At 35.4% G+C, this 24,836-nt stretch overlaps 1 protein-coding gene across 6 annotated transcripts in view; it reads left to right on the top strand.

The window, feature by feature from the left end:
* The window catches only part of EPHA5 (EPH receptor A5), a 322,354-nt gene that overhangs the window by 269,049 nt on the left and 28,469 nt on the right, over positions 1-24,836 (top strand). For all 6 annotated transcript variants that reach the window (XM_045185762.3, XM_024577634.4, XM_024577652.4 and 3 more), the window contains 3 exons: positions 13,875-13,936; positions 15,432-15,641; positions 18,388-18,537. In XM_045185762.3, coding sequence (XP_045041697.2) covers positions 13,875-13,936; positions 15,432-15,641; positions 18,388-18,537 — 422 coding nt within the window. The remainder of the gene's footprint in view (positions 1-13,874; positions 13,937-15,431; positions 15,642-18,387; positions 18,538-24,836) is intronic.

Raw genomic sequence — 24,836 nt, 5'->3', positions numbered from 1 at the left:
GCAGTATTTTTATGGTCCTAGAGAAAGCGACAGTCTCAGAAGGCTGTGAAACTTTCTTGAGACTAATTATTTTGTCAAAGCAAATCAAATTTTTATTCAGAAATATCTAGAATTTCACATTTCTTTTAAATTTGTACTAGTGTATTGTAAATGTAGTTTTGTGGTGAGCTTCTCAATATAAGGATTTAAAATAAGCCTTCAGTCATCCAATAAAATATTTATGGGGCATATACCTAGAGCCTTTATGTTCTTTTAATGTATTTTTTCTTTGCCATTTCTATTTAATCTCATTCTTTTCTTTATTATTCATGACCTGCATATCACTTACTAATCATCTAAACACCTTGGCAAGGAACATTCTTTAGACTTCCTTTAAAGCATTTGTTGAAGTTTTAGCTCCTATTAATAATGTTTTAAGTTATATATGTCAAATATGCACAGTAGTAATGTGTTTTCAATGAATGTTCTCAACCAACTAAGTACTTTTAATTAATTAGCTATCCCTTTACTCTGTTTAGCCATAAAAAAATGGAGAACAAAACAACAATACTTTTTCCCAATAAATAGGGACTGAAGAGGCAAAACACATGTATTTAGTATATAAAAAGTTAACTCCCAAATCACAATTCATTCACAGTAGGTCACAGATGAGAATGCAGTGGCCTTCTCATGAGTTTGAGAAAAAGGCCAGAGGAAAAGGTATCATGTTGATGATTGGTTGAACTTTTGAATGAGCCCATATTGCCGTGAGTGTGTTTCTCTCCGTGTCTCAAGGAGACACCCACATACAGTAAGAACGTCCACAGTGGAATGTAGCGTAAGAATAAAATAACCTGTAAGACATGTGGATTTCTTTGAAACTTAGAGGTTTCTTTACCCAGTTGAGTACTCATCCATACTTTACCACCTCCTTGACAGAAACCCAGAAAGAACATGGTTGGAACAAGAAGAACATCCTGGGGTCTTTGGGGAACAAACACATTGCTAAAGAAAAGTGGGAGGAGGATGGGGGCAAGAAAAACGCATTTGAAAAGGAATAAAATTTAAAAAATATTTTATAAATTTGTAGAGTGTAAATGAATAGACAGGGATATTTGAAATAAAAGTAGGGCATGAAGATGGTCACGGCAATTTGAATTTGATGTTAGTCTGTCTGATAGTCTATCTTCTACCAAGGGAAGAACCTTGAAGGGACATCAGTGAGGGCATACGGCACATTACGCAGTACTATATAATATAGTACTATATTATATAAGTAGGAGCAAGAATCATAACAACAACTTAGTGTCATTTCCTGTGAAGGAAAGGGGTTCTCTATTTATAACATAACCCATAGTTCTTAATGATAGTCATTAAGAATAGTAATAATAGCATGCAAATATTTGAAAAGTTTCATGTCTTCATTTCATCTTTAATATGACTGTTAAATGTAACTTCATCAGAATAAATTCTGATCATCACTTCCTATTACCCTGGGCAAATGCAAAGCTCCTTAGAGCAAATCTGCCATCTGAAATCAGTTAATGTAATGTTCAGACGTGTTCCAGGTTACTACTATTAGCATGGAAGCTATATGGTGTAATGGTCAAGAACAGGAACTGTGGATCTAGCCATCTGATTTTGTTTTGGTTCCACTATAAACTACGATGTGACTGCACAAGTTAGTTAAACATTCAACAACCTGCTTCCTCATCACTAACATGGCGTGGGAATACCTCATGCTGTATTGCAAAGATGACCTGAACACAGGTAGAATGTAATAGGGACATGGCACAGAGTAGGTAATTAATAATTATATAAGTAGTACTTTTCCATTTATCTCTCTTCTTATGCTATAAAACTCCTCCATATCCATTTCATTCTTAGTTCATTTTAATGTACCTTATATTTTGTCCTATTGTTATTGAACGGACCCAGGTGTCCGTTAACAAATGGACCTCCCTTTTCCTGGGGTTCCCCTGTACTAGGTTCACCTTGCCTGCTGCCATGGAATTATAGTTCTCAAAGCCAGAGATTTGGGAAAAGGAAAGGAATTATTTATTCAAAAGATATACAGACTTAAGAATAATAGCTTAATGTCTTCATTAAAATCCCAAAGTTCTTTAAAACACGTATAAACACACACTGCCCTTCCCTCCTCTCTTTGCCCAGTCCGGGGTGCCATATCTCAGGAAAAGAGACAAGACTCCGTCAAGGCTCAGGTAGTCCCCCGTTCTTCCCAGTAATCCATGCTCAGCTGGCAGGCTTCCCTCGATTTCCAGCACCATCAGCTGTGTTGCCAGAATCTCCATTTCTTAATACAAACCCACATGGCACCTTCTCCTGGCCCACTAGCACGAGTCCTTTTACCCCTTTCCTCCTCACAGCAGCTCTCTCGCGTTCTTCCAAACTGCTAAGAGAGAGCTTTGCATCACTGCTACATCTTGCTTTCCAACTTTCTAACCTGCTTGGCAAAGTGTGCCCCAAAGCCACGTGGTTCCAAACTTTTCACGGCTGCCATGCCTGGGTTTAAATCCCAGCGCCAATCTTCCTCTGCAGCCCTATTTCCTACTCCTCCCACAACCTGCTACTCCTTCTAGCATTTCCATATTTTTCCAGCTTTTCTGGACTGCCATAGTAAGTCGGGGCAGGCGTGTCTCTGTATCATGGAGCAAGTCATCTGCAACCTCTCACACAGGTGCTGTAACCAAGGGGAGTTGCCTCCCAGTTAGGTCATGGGTTGAAGTCACTCCCATCTCCCTGGCAAAAGTTATAGATATGTTAAGTGACCATGCCTGAGGTTAGCTGCAAAACTGTTGCTATGCAAAACAACTCTCAATGGCCCTGCTCCATGTGTCCCATCCCCCAGTTCAGACCTGCGGGTCTGAGGACATCTCCTATTTTTATTTCCTGGACATCCTGAGTTCTGAACCCCATTACAAATCCCTCTTTGGGGGGGGCCTCTCGCTGCACCCTGTTACATACCTCCATTGTCTCTTCCTATAAAACTGACACTTCTATATTCACTACTTTTTAAATTACTTCAAAACCATATTAAATTTCATCACTTCCATGAAATATCCATCATCATTTCACCCTGAAGTAATATTTCCTTCTTTTGAACACTTTGCCAATGAAATGATTTTTGCATTCATCTGTAATGTTGCTTCATTTCCCCCTAAACTCTTATTCACATGTTCCATTTATTTTTTCTTCTTTGGCTTAAAAAAAATCTGCTCCCTCAGATCACAAATCATGTCACAAAAATTTGTGTAACCCTATTACACCTAAATCTAAGCCAATCCAGAGCCACCTTATTTAAACACTTTTAACCTTAATGTGGTTGGTAATTAGTAGTTCAGACATGGAGAAGTTCAAGCTGAGATCCCTATACACATCCAAGAGTACCTGTGTGTGTACAAAATTGCAGGCAATTATACTAAGTATTTATCTCCATCTTTTTTAAGTGAATCATCAGATACTAATGGATAACACCCTCAATTTATTAGAACTAATATTCACCTACTTTTATAAACCCCTTATTTATTACTGAACTTATGTAAATAGAACATGACTCATATAAACTAAAAGAACTAAACTTCTCACACAAAAAACAACCAAAATTGTCACATAATTTATATTCACATGAAACATTTATTTGTAGAAGCAAGTATCAATATCTACAAGTGATATTTAAATTCTGTGAATGCTAGTCTAAAAAATGGTACTGTGGTCAAAATACAATTTTATTTTATTTTTTTAAAGATTTCATTTATTTATTTCCAAAGAGGGGAAGGGAGGGAGAAAGAGAGGGAGAGAAGCATCGGTGTGTGGGTTGCCTTTTGCATGCCCCCAGCTGGGAACCTGGCCTGCAACCCAGGCAAGTGCTCTGACTAGGAATTGAACCAGCAACCCCTTTGTTCACAGGCCAACACTCGATCCACTGAGCCACAACGGCCAGGGTGGGAATACAATTTTTAAATGTCCAGTCTCCTATGTGATGTTGATGCCATGAGGTTGTACATATAAGTAAAGCAAAATGTAAATATCTTCAATATTTCTCTGTCTTTAATTTTTGTTCTGTGTGAATCTGTATTTCCTCTTAATGAATGTAGCTCTTAATGTTCAACTTAGGAAGTCTTCAACCTGTTTTTAATTTACCATGTTGCAACTTACTTTATTTGTGTCCTTAATTTCATGCTTTCTTATTTGATGCTAAAATTTATTCAGCAATTATTTTCAACCTGCAGCACATGGGTAATGAGACCTAAGCACAACTAAATCCTGTGGTTTTTCTCATTGAAGCTGAGGCATGGAGTCTGCAGTAGCACTCCTGCAGATGGTGCTATCGTGAACCCTCACCTTTCCTATATCGCTGCCCGTGCACCAGAACCGTGGGCCCTCGTTCAGATTCCTTCTGTGTTTTGTTGTTAAGCAGGACATGGGATAAATAGATGCATATTCTGGAAAGGCTTCATGACACATGATGGAAAAAAACCCACAGGTCTTGGCTTAATTGATTTATTGGCAATGCAAGATGCTTTAATATAATATACACAGCTCCAGGTTTTATTATGGAAAATGACTCAGGAATATAATCAAAAGTAGAAAAATTATGTTTCCATTGCCGCGCCTTTTCTTTCCTGGTAAAATATTTTCTAAATCATTTTTAATTCTTATTCTATTATAGTTGTCTGATTTTCCCCCTTTGCCCTCCTTTGGCCATTCCACTCCCCGCTCCCACAGTCAATCCCCCCACTGTTGTCCGTGCTGTGGGTCATCCATACATGTTCTTTTGCCTGGTCCCTTCCCCTCCTTTCCACCCTCATCTCCCTTTCCCCTCCTCTCTGGCCACTTTCATTCTTCTGCCTGTTTCATGCAGTTGCAGCATCTTTAGTTCAAGGTTCTATTCTCACGTACCAAAATTACTTACCAAAATGGATTGAATGGATATTTCTATTAAATCTTAAATTATTCATATTTCTTAATCTTGGATCATGAAAAATAGACTTAGTTCTTCCATATAATTAATAAATTAAAACAAATATTAGAGGAACATTAGAGGAATCTCTATTTTTTTGAAATCTGGGGAGATGGTGCATTCAGTAACAATTATTTATTTAAATTGTCAGGCAATTCTGACTTATGTAAATTTGTGTTTACCTTTCAAATGTAGTATTTCATTCTCATAAAGTCACTTCTGTTTTCCAGACCCTTGTTATATATTTCCCAGGGCTATTTCATTAGTATTCAAACTACTCTTTCCATTTTGGTATTTTCCCATGTTAGTTCTTTCTACACCTCTTGTCCTCAGGTAGATTTTACTAAATCATTGCTTTCATCTCATGAGTCATCACCAAACAAGCTAACAAGTGGAACAAAATACATACAGAAGTGGGAAAAAGTAGACCTACTGATATGAGTACACAAAACAGTTTATTATTGTATTATTATTTATTAATTTTTATAATATTTATTTATATTTCAATAAACATTATTATTTTGTAGCCTTACTAATGATTTATCTTTTAGGTATTGATGGCTGGTAATTTTACCTACTTATGCCCATCCCTGTATATTTTGATAGTTAACCTGATAAGCTTTGGCTATATCTCCACTTCCACTATTTCCTTTCCAGCCAACTCTAATTTTTCTTCTGACCCTTTGAAATATTTCCTTAACCTAGAATGTCCTCCACTTTTCTAATCTATACTTGATCTCAAGTTTAATTCCAACATAACCTTCTTCATGTGATCTGTGTCATTTATCTTCATTTTTCCCTCTGTCCTCTGTGTCTGCTTGGTATGGAGTAGGCACTTGTAATGTTGAATAGCTGAGCAAAGGAAAGCTTCCCCAGTTCTCTATGAGAATCCAAACTTCACAGAGCAGAGGCTTTTGTTTCACTCCTCTTTGTGTTCTTATATAAATGCTCAGCATGGGCAGTAGCTTACATATTTGTTGAATGAATGAATTCTCAGAGGCAATCTTACAAACTCCAGTTACATTCCTCTGCACTTGGCATGCTATGCATTATATCATAGTTATGGCTCTATGTGATTTATCATCACAATACACAAAAAGCTTCTTGAAACTGATATATGTTTATAACTCCGCCCTCCAACATAGTTTCTGTCACAGGACCAGAGACACTAGGTAATTTAAAAAGATCGTAAATGATATTAAATGAGTGAATGACTAAATTATAATCATGTAAATATTTAAAACTAATTAGATTAATATAGGATTTTGATTTTAAATTTAAACATATTATTCTATAGTGCCAATGGCTTTTTTAGAAAAAAATTAAAATTCATATGAAGGAAATGGTCTTAGAATCTTTCTATAGGATCTTGCATATAAATTATTATGACTATTTACACTTAACTTTACTTTAAGAGTTTACTAAGTTTAATGTTCTTTATCTACCTTCCTTTAATCTGCACAGTAGTGCCATACTGTGAACACTAGTGTTTGTTCTCATTTACTGATGGGAAGATTAACTTTAAAGAGGTTAAATACCTTATCCAATATCATAAAACTATGCATAGGATGGTGCCAGATTTTTAAAACAGTTCTATATGACTTCAAAACCTAATCTCTTAAACAGTGTCTATTACCAACCTCATATCATTCAGTATACATTTAAGAACAAGCATTTATTTATTGAAAAAGTATTAGTTGGTCCCTAATATATATTTATTTCTATTAATAAATGGGATAAATTAGAGACTAAACAGACTGAATTTCTGACTTTATGGAGCTCTTTTTCAGTGGGAGAGACAGAAACTAGATGAACATATATATACACTTACAATATATTAAATGGAGAAAATACAGCTAGGTTAGGATTGGTTCTATCGAGGATTGGTGGTTTCTCTTTTATTTAGAGAAAAACTTCTCTAAATAGTTTTGAATAAAATGAAGGTGTAGACCTTACAGATAGCAGGGGGCAGAGTATTATAGGAAGAAGGTCCAGCAAGGCTCAAATACAACTTGCACAGAATGTTCAAGAAACAGTAAGTAACAAGACCATTTTTGCTTCAGTGGAATGAATGTGAGGATTCTGGTAAGAGATTAAGTTGAAGATATAGTAGGACATTGTTGGTGGGAATGCAGACTGGTGAGGCCACTGTGGAAAACAGTATGGAACTTCCTCAGAAAACTAAAAATGGAACTGCCCTTTGACCCAACAATTCCTCTGCTGGGATTATACCCTAAGAACCCTGAATCACCAATCCAAAAAAACATATGCACCCCGAAGTTCATAGCAGCACAATTTACAATAGCCAAGTACTGGAAGCAACCTAAGTGCCCATCAGCAAACAAGTGGATCCAAAAACTATGGTACATTTACACAATGGAATTCTATGCAGCAGAGAGAAAGAAGGAGCTTATACCCTTTGAAATAGCATGGATGGAACTGGAGAGCATTATGCTAAGTGAAATAAGCCAGGCAGTGAGGGACAAATACCATATGATCTCACCTTTAACTGGAACCTAATCAACAAAAGAAAAAAAGCAAACAAAATATAACCAGAGACATTGAAGTTAAGAACAATCTAACAATAGCCAGAGTGGAGTGGGGAGGGGATAGTGGGAAGAGGGGTTTTCAGAAACTAACTTGCATTATTGTCAGAACAATTCAGATCCTAACAAATCCTAAAATTCTAACAATTTTAATGTGAGAAGTAAATATCAAATGGAAAATTTTACATCTATGTAAATAATATAAAATAAAACAAAAATATGTAAAGTTTAGAATTTCTACCTATAGAAGTATTTGGTGTTTTTATGTTTTTTGTTTCAATATAGGTTTTTTATTTTATCATCTTTCCCAAATTAAAACTATATAATTTTATTAATGACTTTTCCTAAAAGGTTAATTTAAAAAAATGACCTTAATAGAATGAAAATACCTGAGTACCCTTCTAAGGGCCCCATACTTTGTCTACACCTTATAATCATTACTTATTTCTATTATAAACACAAGTTCCCATTAGGTGGTTGACCATTACCCATGAATAATTGAATCATGTTTCAGTTACCCTGTGTTTCCTTTGGGGTAAAAATAGAAGTAATTTTAAACAGCTACCAGTGTTAGTATACTAAATATTATATAACCCAAATAGAATGACATAGTGAAATAAGACCATAGATTCACAAGTATAAGCACAGGCTTACTTTTAATTATTTACAAGTCTTATAAAGTGTTTCAAAGGGGAACCCAATGACAGTTATTTTCCAATGAATTTATGACGCTTCTAAATCAAATGTTCCATTATATCCTTAAGCGCTATCATATGTTTGTTGGTGAGTTAATGGTTTCAGAAAACCAGGTAGTATTAACGCAAATAAAATAATAAGCCCAAATTTAGCTACAATTCTTGAGATATGGTTTATTTCAGTGTTTCTGAAAATTTAATGTGCCTCAGGATATTTCTAAAATTCAGAACCTGTTTCAATAGATCATATTGGGCACTGAAATCTGGCATTTCTAACAAGTTCCCAGATGATAACTATGATGCTTGTCAGGGACCATACTCTGAGAGAGAGCTAGATTAACATTCCCTGAAGTTGGTTTCTCCTAACTCTGAGATCTTATGGAAAAGTATTAAATTTCCAAAAGTGGCTTTCTCTCGCCTGTCTTGGATTTGTGATAAATATTGGCACCAAAAATCATGTAGTAGCAAAACAAACTAACTTTTTTAATGTGGTAGAAAAGAAAACCAAATATGAAATCTACCTCTTAAATTTTTAAGTGTTCACTACAGTATTACTTATAAACACAATGCTGTGGAATAATCTCTAGAACTTTTTTCCTATGCGTAATTGAAATTCTATAATCATCGAGAAGCAAATCTTCCTTTCTTCCTCAGCCCAGTCTCTTGCAACCACATTTTTACTTTCTGCTTCTATGGCTTTGACTACTATAAATACCTCATATAGGTTGACTCCAAGGACACTCACTATAGAACACACCAGAACATTTGGAGCAGATATAGGTAATGACCAAATGTAAGAATATATTATTTATTGAAAGAATCCGAATTTCTACCAGATCTGCCATCAGTCATTGAATAGTTTGGCATGTTCTAATTCTGATTACTGGGCTTGTGTTAATACAAAATAATAAATATTTGTAAGATTTAAAAATAAACTTTTAATTAAAATAAATATTTTGAAGTTATAGACATCATAGTATGGAAGAAATAAAAAAAGCTTTTAGAGTCAGATGAACATAAACTTGATTCAAAATTTTGCTTTTTTATTTTATTTTATTTTTTTTATTGTTTTTCAATTACAGTTGTCTGAATTTTCTCCCCACCCCAGCCAAACCCACCTCCCTCCTCCCCCTTGATTTTGTCCATGTGTCCTTTATAATAGTTCCTGAAAACCCCTCTCCCCACTATCCCCTCCCCACTGCCCTCTGGCTATTGTTAGATTGTTCTTAACTTCAGTGTCTCTGGTTATATTTTGTTTGCTTTTTATACAAGTTGCTCTGATCAGCTAAAGTAATATATTAAATCTTTGTAAATTTCACTTTTCTTTCTCTGAAAGAAATGTCTTTATAATATCATTTTTATAGATGTTTAATAACAATTAAAAGTAACATCATGGGCCCTGGCTGGTATGTCTTGGTGGATTGAGTGTGGACCTGTGAATCAAAGGTTGCCAGTTCATTTCTCAGTCAGGGTACATGCCTGGGTTGCCAGCCAGGTCCCCAGGAGGGAGCAGGTGAGAGGTAATGACACATTCATGTTTCTCTCCCTCTCGTTCTCCCTCCTTTCCCTTATCTCTGAAGATAAATAAATAAAATCTTTTAAAAAGTAACATCATGCTTTATAAAGGAGAGACAATAAATCAATAAATTGTAGCTCTTTATGATTGTCAATAATGAATGTGGATTCCACAAATAATATGTTTCTATTACTAGTTAGACTCTGCCTGAGCTAGGTTTTCAGTGAATGATATACAGTAATATAAAAACTCCAGTCCATGATTAAAATCATGTTTTGACATGCTTTATGAGCTCTCTTTATATGGATTTTTGATAATGTGCTTTCAGAATTATTGGCAGATCTCCCCTTTGTCTGTACTTCAAGCTGGATAATGGAAAATGATTTGTACAGTTTTATTGAATTTACAAGGGCTAGAGTAAGCCACGTTAATTATTGCTATGTCATTCTTGCAGGCTAGCTGAAACTGAGACAAAACATAAGCCAAACTAAATATAATTAGCATTAAAATGACTCAAGCACGAAACATAATCGAATGGATCCTGTAGTGTCTTACTCTTGTCAACAAAAAAATATTGTGCTTGTTTTCAAGCATTCATTTTTATTGTTTCCCCCCATTTTCTGAAGTATGAGAGGCGTTCTAAGTCCCTATCATATTTCTCAAATAACATCTTTGGTATTGACATTACACCCTACACTGTCATAAATAATTAATCCGACTTTTAAAGCTAGGTGATGCTAGCTATAAAGTCTTACAGGATGAATACCAGGTGCCAATATCCCTAAAACCTAATCTTTTTTCCCAACTATACATTATTAAATGTCAATAAGTTTTCTGAACAGTCTATTCTCTTCAGAGTATAAATTCTTTGTTCTAAGCTCAGTAAATTTGGGTTGAACTTAAAGAACAAATATACTCAAAAAGAGATATTTTAACATGGGAATTCTATCTGATTTTTGCTCAGCAGACCATGAGTGAGCAGTAGTAAACATTTACCACTGACACATAAAAATAAGAAGAAAGTGTAAAAACTTAGAGGATAGGCAGAAAGAATTGGTAGAAAAAGAGAGAAGGAACAAAATTTTGTTAAGCAGAATTACAGGGAAAGTGGCACAGACATAAAGGACTTGGGGCAGAGTAGATAGTGGTAGACACAGATTAGGGTTTCCCTTTGATGGCTATGGCATCTGCTCAGGAGGTCTGAGCTGAGGGGTAACAAGGAAGGAAAGGTCATCCCCAGTAGCTTCAGGAGTTCAGTTCTTCCATTCTTACATTATGGCAACTCCCTCAATGAATTTCTCTAAGTGAGAGAAGAAATCAGGCAGAGTCAAGGAGGGATTCCTGGAACCAAAGGCTAGTTCCAGAAAATGTGGGCCGCCTTCTAGTTTGACCAGGGCTGATGTTTTCAGCAAGTACAATATCCTTTTGGCTTTGTTAGCTGTAAATTTGTTGAAATGTTTCAACTTAAAAGCCAGTTCCATGGATACCCATGTGCCCCCACTCTCTGCCTACTCAGCTTCATCCCTGGGTAGTTCTGAATTCCTGTGATGAGGCAAATGCATGGGTGACAGCTGGTACAGCACTTCTGTCACATTAGGCACCTGTGCCAAAGTATCTGGATATTTTGGCTCTTACCTTCAGGGAATATATATATTACTTCAGGACTTTGAAAGAAAAGGGGCCTCAACATTAACAGAAGGCTGAAAGGGGATCTGACATGTAAGAATGTGACTAAAGGGACCCAAAGCAGAATTCTATCTATTTTACAGTTTATGTGAAGTCCATTAAAATGGGTGTGGCGATATCATTAAAATAAAGTTAAGTTGAAAGAATTTCTCTGTTCCTGAACTTAGAATGCAGTTATACTAAGGAGAAAATACCATTTATAATCTTTTATACTCCTGTGCTGTCAGAGCCATTTACAAATATAGTATGAATCTTTTCTCCTTTTCTCAAAAAGAAAATATTGTATTTCCAGTCAGTTTTAAAATCAGTATCCCCAACTCATTTCCTCTCACTTTCTGATTTACAAAGAAAAATCCAGAGCTCTTCAAAAAAATCAAATATATGGCTATATTTGAACTTGATAGGCTCTCTCATGACAAGATCCCTCAGTACATGTTGCCTCTTCTTCCTGCAATATCCATCACCTTTTGTTATACCAGTGACACTTTCAGCCTACAAAGTTCATGTCAAATGACATCTCCAAGGCATATTCTCTGCATATGTGTTATTTCACCTAATGTAGGCATCTAGAAACATATGCCAAATGAATTATTTTACATGAATTTCTTTTTTTTAAATTTTTATTGTTATTCAGTTACAGTTGTATGCCTTTTCTCCCCATCCCTCCACCCCGCCCCAGCCGAACCCACCTCCCTCCCCTACCTCTACCCTCCCCCTTGATTTTGTCCATGTGTCCTTTATAGTGGCTCCTGTAAACCCCTCTCCCCACTATCCCCTCCCCACTCCCCCCTGGCTATTAGATTGTTCTTAACTTCAATGTCTCTGGTTATGTTTTACATGAATTTCTTTATAACTTATATGAACATTAAAAAGGAGAGAAATGTGTAATTTCTGCCTTTGTAATAATGTCACAATTTCATGAGGAGTAGTGCTCCTAAAATATTGTAAAAGGAGATAATTATCTGAATGAGGAATAAGACTAATTTACCTTCTTATTTTAAACAGTGAGTTTTAAATGATTTTGGAATGAAAAATCATTTTTCCTAGTTATTTCTTATTTATATGTAATTGTCTTACTTCCTATATCTCCATGTATACTTTAGGATGAAGGTGAATGAATAAGTGTACAAGTTCTAGTATTATGGCTTGAATTAATCACGTCTCAAGTACAATACAGATGTCCTTCTGGAAAATGCCATTAGGTTAATTATAATGCATTTTGCGATTGCATAGGCCTTGTTTTCTTTTCATATAAAAAAGATAATTAATAGGTGTCTAAGATAATAATTTCTCTGTCATAAGTTCTCCTTTTACTAATCTCAAAATAGATTAAAATAACACTTAAAATTTATATAGCATACTTTTATTAAAGAATAAAAAAGTATGTTTTAAAATATAGTGAGATTAATATGGAATGATAAAACTAACAACTGTGTTTTATGTTTTTTCTTATTTAACAAAGATTTTTTTCTTGTTTTTCATCCTGTATAGCAGACATGTTATATACAAAGTACCATAAATTTATTGGAGATAAAATATTATTTATTCTTTTAGACAACTTACATGTAGCAAGGAAGTTAACCCATAGATACAAAGTTGATTAAGTTTATAGAATAAGAATATACAGCATTCTAGTGGTGGGTACTATGATAAGTGCCTGGGATAACCATTTTCCTTGGATACTCACAACGACCTTGTGAGACAGGTATCATTTATGTCCTAATTTTACTGATGAGAAAATTGAGGCACAGAGATCATAGTTGATTTGTCTAAGATCACATAATAGTGATTGATACCGGGTTCAGAGCTAAGCAGTGTGGCTCCAGAGTCTGTCCTGCTAATCTTCAGGCTATACTTCTATTATCAGACACAAAAGCAGGGCCCCTTCCGTCAGAAATGATGGCAGGAAAAGTTACCAGATAGTAAGAGGAATTAGAACGACTTTTAAAAAACAAAGCACTTTGGATTGATAGAGGTTGTAACTTGTGTGGCAGAGAGGAAACAGGGAGGCAGCCATAAGGTAAGGAGTTACAAGAGCATAGAAATAAAGTTAGGAAAATACAACACATATTCAAGGGGTCATAAAGAAGACAGACTGGATCAGAGTTTTATTGAGAGTTGTGAAAAAGATGAGTATGTCCACAGTGTTTTGCTGGATATTACCATTTGGTACAGAATATCATTACCTATATTAAAATAATATTTTTTCTTCAGCTCATTTTCTACATAAATTGATTTTGATATTGTCGATTGACCATATCAGTCTGTGATTATCCTCATGACATTTTCATCTCACTGACCTTCCGTTTTACTAAGATATCATAGAGTCAGGGATTTACTTGCTGCTCAGAGAACACTTTAAAAAAAATAAATTGATGTATTTGGACACTAATAAAAACATCCAGGTAAACTTCCCCTGCATAAAAATATTAAGTCCAAAAGCAGCAGCTCATCCATTGTTTTCTTTTCAGGTAAACCAGTGATGATAGTGACGGAATATATGGAAAATGGCTCTTTAGATACATTTTTAAAGGTAAGATTTAAAACAAATTTAATTACTCAAAGTGCTATTTATATATTGATCATGATATTGAAGTTGAAATTGAGCCACATTAAAGCTAAATTTAAAATAGCTAGAACTACCTGGAGTCAAAATCATTATACTCTAAAAAAATTAACTTTGGTTTGAAATTTTTTCTTTTGAGAAAACTTATACAAATCCAAATTATATGCATCTTCAGTTTTATTTAACTATATGTTAATTTTCTGGAAAATATAAAGAAAAAGAAGGAATGAAGGAAGAAGAGAAGTGAAGAAGGAAAGAAAGCAAGAGAAAGGAAGGAAGGAAGGGAGAGAGGAAGGGAGGGAGGAATAAAAGAAGGAAGGAAGAAATAAGGAAGGAAGGGAGGGACAAAGAAGGGAGGAAGGAAGGAAACAAGAAAAGAAAAAAGCTTATCTGTAATAGTGTCAACAATGAAAAAATCTTCTATAAGTGCTTCTTTTTCAAAGAATACACATAATCAGGCAGAGCGAGAAAACAAAGTTGAGAGTTGTGTGTTAATTAACTACATTAAGGGGTTGAAAAGACCTGGAACCCATCTGAAGTGATCCTCTGCTTGTGCCAGTGCAGTCCCCCTGTGGTTCAGACCATAGTGATCCTGTACTGTCCAGTCTCTGGGTCTCAGAAAAAGATATTTTTTAACTGTGTAAGTCTCCAAATTTGAAATGATGACCACTCATTTTATTATATAGTCAGTGAGTTTGTGCTAGACAATGTAACATATTTGCAGGCCTGATTAAACCTGTAAGCTGGCAGTTTTTTTAAATTTTCAATAACAATTATTGCTATTGATGAGGAAAGGTGATGGGAAATGGCATTAATGCCGATTATAAGAAGGCCCCATGCACTGAATATGACAGTGATCCACAAGGTTCTGCCGCCAAATTTCTTATACATGTCTTTCCGTTCTCTAGTGTCTTAAGTTATGTCTTTTGTTTTTCTTTTCAAAATAACCATCAGGTAAGCCTTATCCTGTGTGCCTGCAGTAAGTTCAGTGCCCTTGAGAAAGACGGCAAGCTTCCAAGAAATGCAAACATTGTCCTGGTCACTCTGCACTCATTCCCCACCCATCAGCTGCTGAAGAATCTCCCCTTATCTCCTCGGGCCATTTCTTCTTTACAACAACATGCCTATCCAGCGAGCTCCTCGAGAATACACAGTGTTACCCCTAGGCAAGCACCAGGTTGCAGTGATGAGCACACTCTTCTGATGACTGAGAGAAAGGAGTTACAATTAAATGAGATTTTTGACCAAGGCTTTCAAAGCCTTTATCTGCTTTCACCGAGCAAATAACTAATAGGTATTACCAAGTTAGTTACATATTTCCCATCTTTTTCTGTTCTCCCTCGGATAGAATTTGTGCATGGATTTGGTGATAGTATTAATTTGGGATTGAAGGACGATCCTTTCATATATTCTGCCAGTGATTTGTGTTTGCTGGACTAATATTTCCACATCATCTTTGTAGAAAAACGATGGGCAATTCACTGTGATTCAGATCGTGGGCATGCTGAGGGGCATCGCCGCAGGCATGAAGCACCTGTCCGACATGGGCTATGTGCACAGAGACCTTGCTGCTAGGAACATCTTGATCAACAGTAACCTTGTGTGCAAAGTGTCTGACTTTGGACTCTCCAGGGTCCTGGAGGACGATCCTGAGGCAGCCTACACCACACGGGTAAGATCTAATGGAATGCATTTCTGAAACACTGGGCTAGAGGCATTTAGTTTCTGAAGATTTTAAAGGAAATAGCAAAAAGGGTGATGTTTCCAACATAGGAAAAAAAGAGAAAGAAATAGAGGGAGTTTGGGATTAAAAATTCCAGATGATGCTCCTTGTTAAGTATCAAAAAAAATCATATATTAAGCTCAAATAGCAAAGCATTTGCCTTATAAGTGTCAAAAATTACTTACCCTAAATATACTGAAAATAAAAAAAAATTTGAATTTAGAGTGGATAAACAATATAAAAATCATATAAAGTTTTAAATGTAAAAATGAGAGAATCTCATATTAAAAGCAATAAACATATATATAATATATATGAATGTATACACGTATAACATTATTGGTTAGCTTAAACTCTCTGAACTGTAATATCTTATAAAAGAAATACAGAAAAATTTAAACTTATCTTTTAAGGATTCATGTGGTATGGTATAAAAGAGCTATTCTTTAAAAAAACTATATACTTACTGAAAGTATACCTAACTTCTTTTCTTACATTCTATTAAAATTATTAATCCCATATCTTTGGAAAATTGATCACTAACTAATATTGTAATTAAGATAAATCATCACCTTTTTCCAGCAATGTAACTGGTTCCTGAACTGCTAATTTTTTTCTGTGGGAAATTGTGCGTATTAATACAATGGAATTTTTTGGACAATCTATACATTGAACTTCTTTGGTTTGAATCCCTTATGACAAACTACATTTGTTTAATTCTAAATTTTTACAATATCATCAAGTTCAAGTTTTAAACTTCTTGGGAAGACAGGAATGTTTCATTGTATCTTTTTTACTATACAATTTTGTTAACCTTGGTTTCTATAAAAAAGAACACTTTTATCATCTTTTATTTTTATGATAGATGTGTTGCAGTTTTAAATTTAATTCAGCTTTTTAAAAATTACTTCTGCTTATAGTCTAGAAATAAATATGTTAATAGAATGTAAGGCTTTCTTCTTCACTGTTGGTTTGTTACTCAGATTCTTAGGGGCTGCACTGTGACGTAGGTCAAAAGCAAGTTATCTAAGCAAACAAGTCTTTTAATGGTCAGCTTATTAAATCAATAAATTAATTGAGGGGATATCAATTCCTCTTCCAGACTTAATTATCTTTCTCATTATTTGCATTAAATAAAACCTCATTTAAAAATTATCCTGGGATTAGTGTTACACTTAATAAACATGGCCTAAACAAGACTGAGATTATAGGAAAATCCATCCCAGTATGATTACTCAATGTCTTAGTCGAATGCATAAAGTAGTTTGTCAGCATCTGTGCCAATGTGTCATGCTGGAGGGCAAGGGAAAGCAGAGATCCTGAGGCCATCAAGAATTACTCCTATGAAATGGGTTATGGTGACAGTTCGTGGAAGATACATGTACTGAGAGCTAAGAAGATAAGGGAAATTCACATAATACTGATGCCAAATATGATGGTCAGGGTTCAAGAGAAAAATTATACAACGAGGTTTAAAGTAATTCACAAACTATAATTTTAAGAGGTATAATAATAATATATTAGACAATACCACAAAACAAATAGTTGGACCTAATTGTGTGATCTTACTTTTGAATACTTAATTAACAAAAGCATGTTTCAGGAAAGTCCTCTTAAAGGGTGTTACCATATTTCTATAGAGCAAATAATTCAAACTTAGTTTGAATATTTCAATTAATTTCAACTCAGAGAGGAATCTTAACCATTGTATAACATCACTATTTTCTCATATATCTTGAAACTTTGGTTCAAAAAGAGCAGTTTAAGTCCCATTTTTTCTAGTATATGAAATAAAGTATTTCCTTTCAGCAAAATAGGAAGGCATATGTTAGCCATTTTACAAGAAAAAGCTCAAAACCTACACCTCTCTCACTATCTTCCTTTTTTTCTTATTAACGAAATGTTTGGTTGCTTGGGGTTACCTGCTTTTAAAAATTAAGAGGAAAAAAATCTGCCCTGAAAGGGATAGAACATATGTTAATTCCGTAAACTAAGAAGAAACCTAGCAAACCAATTTTTTATCATGTAAAAAATAATCCTAAATTTGATAATGTTATTCCCCATAATCTAATTGCAATGATTTTTAAAATGGTTGCATTAAACGAGAAACCTATGTCTTAGGTTAAAAAAAAAACATCCAAACAAACACAAAAAACATGTCTTCAGAAAATAAGATAAATCAAGTCTAAAATAAATTACCTGATATCAGGGAAAAATATAACTAACTTGTGTATTAATATATCTGATTTTCATGCTTGTCTTGTTAACTGATAAACTTCTTGGGGTTGCATACAGCAAGTGAGACGCTCCACTTACAATTCTTATATTAAAGAAAAAAATACACCCTGGGAATTTGAGTCCTTTACTCTCTGGTTGAAAGTTATGGAAGTTGCCTTATTGATTTGCTTGACTGCTCACTTTCCCTGCTAAGAGCTGCCCTTCTGATGCTGTAATTGAGATGTGGGCCCTGCATGTACTCCGTAGTCAAACAGAATTTAAATCAGAAACCTTCCAGACGGCCAATTAGTAGTCAGCCTACCAGTGCTTATGGACTGATATGTGAAAAGAGACTGCATGATGGTAAACAGATCCACTTAAAAATGTTACATCTCTTTCTAGATCTCTTCAGTGAGACATCAATATCCCTAGACACATTTGAAGTGTGTGAGAATTTGTTATCCTTTTTCAATTTCAGGGAGGCAAAATTCCAATCAGATGGACTGCCCCAGAAGCTATAGCTTTCCGAAAGTTTACCTCTGCTAGTGATGTCTGGAGCTATGGGATCGTGATGTGGGAGGTCGTGTCTTATGGAGAAAGACCCTACTGGGAGATGACCAACCAAGATGTAAGTGTGGCGCTTTCACCCTTCCAGTTTGGAATGAAATGCTTTGCTCTTTGTGTCAGGAGACATATAATGATTTCCATTTCTCAATGTAATAATGGCTTTAAAAAATGAAATATTTTATTTACATGTTGGCATGTTTTGTTGTTAAAATAGCCCTTATGCAGAAGCTCATGAGTTAGTGCAAATGAAAGTAAGTTACTGTTGTATAAAAGCTCAGTCCCTTGCCAGAAAGTTCTAGCTCTATTATAGTGATGCTCCACTAATTTTATGTCAGTGTCATTTTCAAAGGTAAAGAAAAAACCATCAATGAATGAGTAGTGACAGGCAAGTTTTTTTTTTTTAATTTACTTATGATAGAGGGAGCTAATACTCCAGTCCAAAAGAATGAATGATATTAACTTAACACTGGATGCTCTTAGAGTATAAAAAGGAACAGTGTATGTTCTTTACATTAAAAAATGTATGAAGAGTTATATTGTCTATTTAATGTGGGGGGAAAACTGATTATTTTCCCCACATGGAAAAACTAATTCATATGTAGAATAACAGAATCCTAGAATTCAAGGAACTATGAAAGAATCTTCACGTTCAGAATGTTGATTATATAACATCTAACATGTGACTTTTTTGGTCTTTGCTTTTGTAATTTTTATACAGCACTTTCCATTTTGGATCACATTCAAATTTGATATATATCCTATCAAATAACAACAATAATTATAAAAGCAGATAACATTTATTGAGCCCTTACTATGTGCCATACGCTACCTTAAATGGTTTATTGACTAATACCTTATTACTCCTTTATCAACCTGGTATATTGAAGTCTCACCTCAACAGCATGCTTTAAAATATATTTTTCTCTAATTATTTCTTTCATCCATACCCTGTAAAATCTCCTTCTCTGATGTATTCTGGTGTTCTTAGATAGGTGCTATATTTTTCTACCCTCATATTGTTGAAACGACAGTCCCATGCCAGTAATTAAGATTCATTTTGGATATAAAAATTCTAGTCCAGTTTAATGAAAGTCAATACCATACCTATTTCAAAGCATTTTCCACAACCACAGGGCTAGCCTAACCTGAGGTGCTGAGGTTGTGAAGGAACAATGATCAGATTTTGGTTCCTCTTCTTCTTCTGCCACAGTCTGTGCCTGGACTTTTCAGGATCTTCCTGCATGGAGAGATAGGAAGGAGGAAGCAAGAATGGTTTTGTAATGTTGGGCTGTTGATGACTCCTGCCAGGCAATAACCCAAACATTGTTCTCTAGTGAGATTCATGTCTGAGCTCTTTCTAATGCACTTGATGAGGTCCTCCTCTCTTCAAGGTCATTAGAAAGAAGGATGTACTCGATCTGATTTACCCCAGTTCCTCTCACTTGCATGCCCACTCTACAGTCTTTCAATGCACTGTACACATCTCTACTAAACCTGATGGAAACACGTTACTGTTGGAGGCTCTGCCAGTGTTCTCTGTTTGGGATACTATGGCAACCTCCTGTCTCAGCCAACCTGCCTTCTTCAAATCTCCCCAGGTGAGAAGCTAAGGTCACATTTCAGCTTTCCCAATAATTGCAGTTGACATTTAAACAATGCAGGCTTAAGGGGGCCAAAGACCACACAGTAGAAAACCTGCATAGAACTTTTGACCCCTCAAAACTTAAATACACGCAGCCTACTGTTGACTGGGAGCCTTACAAATAACATAAACAATTAACACATATTTTGTGTGGTATATGTATTATATACTATAGTCTTAAAGTAAGCTACAAAAAATGAAAATGTTAAAAATTGTAAGGAAGTGAGTATGTAGTTACAGCAAGTATGGAAGAAGAATGGCGTGCAAGTGAACTCATGCAATTCAAACCCATGTTCAAGGGTCAACTGTATGTCGTAGCATTCTTCTCCGATAGCAGTGGTAAACAGGGTGATGGCATGTACAGCAAGACATCCAAAATTTGCTACCATTGGTTTTCTTTGTGCTGCACTCGCTTGATTTAAGTAGAAGGTGCTGACTTACATTTCTCTAAACGTGTAGAACATAGTATCTATTGTCCTCAACTTTATAATTCTAGAGGCAGGGCAATGACAAAAGTATCATTAAACTCTTGGTATATATGTCACAAACCATCATAGAGACTTTATTATTCCTGTTTTGCAGTCAAGAACCTAAGACAGAGAGCTTAAACGATTTTCTTAAGGTCACAAAAATAAAAGTTATACCAGAAATTTCAATCTGGTTGTACCATGTTTTTGTACCTAACCGCCACCTTGTCTCCAGTTAAAGCGATGTCCACTTTCTCCCTCTCATTTCAAACCAGCGATCCTAGATCACTCTTCTAAGTGAATATAAGGTATTCAACTTAACATGTAATGATTAGTCTGGACTGATCTAGTCTAGACAAAGGTTAAAGCTATTTGCTACTTTCTGTTCTCCAGCTAAATGTTAAATGCTAACCTCAGGTACAGAGCACTTGATGGTTCAGCTTCTATCTTCTTCCAAGTTTCATTTTAATGTCATTCTTTTGTTTAAATGTTGTGAAAGTATTTTCTCCTGTCTTGCCAGCAAACCTGGTCCCTTCACTAAAAAAAAAAAAAAAAAAACAGTTGTCCCTTAGTTAACTTCTCATAATTGAGATATTTTGAATTCAGGCTCTGTCACTAAGAGTTATTCATACTTCCCTACTATGTGTATAATATATGTAGCATTGTCATGTACATTATTGCCAGTTATACCTGAGGTCATTGTATCTATCACACATAAAATTATAGACCAAAGCAGAATATGATACTAGGTGAATGAATGCTCCTAAGTATGTCTGCTAGTCTTGACTGGGCCTGCTCCTATTCCTTGGGGTTGGCTGGTCTGTACCTGCACACCAAAAGGCCTTCGTCTTCTCTGGAGTCCAACAGGGAAGACTACATGTGAGCTCATTTGCCAAGTAACCAAAGGGCAAGAGTGAGCCCAGTTGCTCCTCAGCCTGGAACATGTCTGCTAAAACCCCACCAGCCAGTCCCATAGCAAGAGGAGAGGTCCATTACGCTGCTCACCATGAGTGAACAATGGAAGTTGACCTGCAGAAGGACATGAAAAATGGAGTGGGAAGGATGTGGTAAATATTTTTTTCCTGGTTTCAGCCATTTGTGAGTCTTGATACTTTTCCAGATAGCTGTATTTCAAATTATTTTTAAAATGTTGATGTAATATTTTCAGGAAGTTATAAAATAAAAACTAATATTTTAGCTTTGGCTGGGATCTCTGAGAATCTAAATGAGGTTTACAGAAAATGATTATACGGCTACAGATCTTTCTATAATGTCTGCCTTTAATAGTTTGTCCAATACATGCCTTGCACTTCCTCAGCGAGTTTGTGATCATTAGTTGCATTTACTTTTTAGATATAGCACTGTTTAATATACCTCAATTTTTACCAAATTTGTATCCCAGCAACATGACAAATATACTGTGCTTGACAATCATGATTATTTGATATCTCCTTGGGGAAAAATGATCAGAGAACAAAGAAGAAGTACTGAATTTGCCAGTTTTGAATTATATATTTTCCAGTTTCTACATTCTGGACACTAACTGATTCAAAAGGGCTTTGCCACCATGAAAATGTTAATTTACCAAGACACACAGAATCATCCAAATCCCTCAAAAAAGGCCTTTGGCTGTGTCAGGAGAAGAGATTGCTGCAGTAGACTTCTTTTGATTTAGAATCGCCTCTGTCATCACAGAGAAAACTCATAACAATGCTTAATAAACATAAACCAGAATGACTAGGATGATTTAGGTAAATGCCAGACCACGAACTCCGATTCAAGCTTGGGAAACTAAGATAGTACCCTGCAGTCAGTAGAAGCTTCTTATTAATAACAAACATTTTAAATGTCAACATTTTTCAGAACTTTAAATAAAAACTAAAATAAAAATAGATTTTATTGCATTGTATTTTTATATGTAATGGCTGTGTTTCTGTCTTATGTATTGTGAAATATATAAATATATAGAATATGCTAAACACATATATTACAAAATGTTTTAATTACTCATTTAAATAACTTTCTCAATCTTCTCATGTTAAAATTCTGTTTGCCTTTTTTTTGGGGGGAGGACAGTTTTCTATGCTATTTCTGTTGGCCACGATCTAACCAATAAGGTGCAAGGGTATTTGACTCCAAGAGAGACATATGCACTTGGTACTGGGTGTGCCTCTCTCCTTTCTCTACTTTATTTCAATGTTCAGTGGTCCTGAATAGCTAGATATAGATATAATTATATAAATATACATTATTCCCCTTATACTGTTTGAATAGTTTATGGTAAAGCAAAGAGAATATTGTATGATAGCATGCAATGTAATATAATTAACTCAAGTATGAGAACTGTAGTTCTCATCCAAGTACTGCAAATTACCAGATTTGACCGTGATCAAATTATTAAACTTCTCAGCCTCACTGTAACGCCGTGAATTAATGAGTGTACTGGACCAACAAAATTGGTCATCTATGATAACATTGGTCCTCTATGCTTGAATAATGCTACCCTTGGATGCAAGTAATTATTTTAGGGACTGGTATCCGCATGGAAATTCTTACCCTTTGGAAAAAGGGATGCATAAAGAAATATCAATATTTAAGTCCCAAATTACTTATCTTGCCATTTAAAAACAATAACAAAAATTTAAAAATGTATATTGGCTGAAAGTCATTCATCTTGGATTCTATACTCTTGGTCAGTTTTAATGACTATAAAGGGAATGGACTTGAATAGAGGATTCCTAAGATTTCTTTACTCTCTTCTACTCTAGTGATCTAAGATTGATTAATTAGGAAAAAGACATACTTAATATATGTTTAATAACTTGACAAGAGGAAAAATCCTAGAAAAATGTTATATATTAAACTATTTTTGTGGTATCAAGATTATTTATGGGAACATATTCTTAAACTCTATCACATAGCAACAAAAGGACTTATATGTGACATTTCAAGTAAATAACTTTCCAGATAGGTACTCACAACCTAGACCGAACTTATTCATCAAAACGCCTAGCTGAGGCTCAAATTCTGCTACAAATTTTGTGCTATTTAGTTATCCATCTTAAAATTTTTACATTTCCTGTGATCAAGAATGCACTATTTTTCAAAATAACTACTTTTATTTCTGGATATTATTTTCATTATGGTGCAAGAAATACGATTCTGTGGAATAAGATCCATACCACTTCCATTTTTCGGGAGGTAATTATTTCTAATTCCAGTAATGTGGTTCAACCGATGATAGAAAGGTGAACCACAGTTTACATGCCAGAGAGACTTAAATGTGACTCTTACCCTGCCACTTCTTAGCTTTGTGTATCTGGGAAATACTTAACCTATGGAATCTCAAGTGTTTTGTCTGTAAAATGCATGTAATATTTACTCTCTTGCAGTGTGTGGTAAAAATGAGTGTAGATAATATATGCACAGTTTACATCACAGTGCCTATAATATAATACCTGGACCAGTCTAGGTCCTCCAAGAAGCCAAGAGGGAATTAGATATGCATTGGTGGTATTAAAGGGAAATGTTCATAAAGAAAAAGATGGCTGGATAAGGAAGGTGGGAGAGATGTCAGATGTTGATACAGGTACAGTGGAGATCAAGGAAAGATGATCAGGGGCAAACATCTGAGACTGCGGTGTTGTTCTAGAGATGTTGGCAAGGCTGCCAGGGAATCCTCAAGCCAGTCTAAGCATCACTGCCACGTGCAATAACTGACGGGGAGTCATCTTGCCAAGGATGGCCTTGATGTGAATGTGGCCATGGGTTTTAGAGGGTCTAGAGTTAAGGACTGTTGGTCAGTTACCTTCCCTGCAGATGATGATATGCTAGACACATTTTTCAGTTGCAGCACAGAGTTACTTCTCCACATAGGTTCAATGAGCCTCTTCCATGGTTTTGTTGACTCTTCCCGAGGGGACACTGAGAGGCAGGCTATGGACTACACTATTGCTCCTATAGCTTTTGTTGTTCTCAGGGCCACACCTGGTTTTAGCCTCCCCTTCCTCTGCTACCCATTCTGAATCTCCATCATCTATCAGCTTGGCTGATCATCATAGTTTAACTGGTAGTCTGAGTCAATCCTTCCTTCTCAGGGTGAGCATTTTCAGGACACGGTTGTTATAAAAGAATAGCAAGACGTCCCCAAGTGTATCACCTGGGTCCCACACATGTTTTTCCCCACCCAACTGTGTGATAGCAGCTCTAATGCCTCCTACTGCTCAATATCAACTACTTTTGCCATCATGG

The sequence above is a fragment of the Desmodus rotundus genome, chromosome 4, assembly GCF_022682495.2.
Source record: "Desmodus rotundus isolate HL8 chromosome 4, HLdesRot8A.1, whole genome shotgun sequence".
NCBI classification, from domain to species: domain Eukaryota; kingdom Metazoa; phylum Chordata; class Mammalia; order Chiroptera; family Phyllostomidae; genus Desmodus; species Desmodus rotundus.
This window is presented reverse-complemented; position numbering and strand designations above follow the sequence as displayed.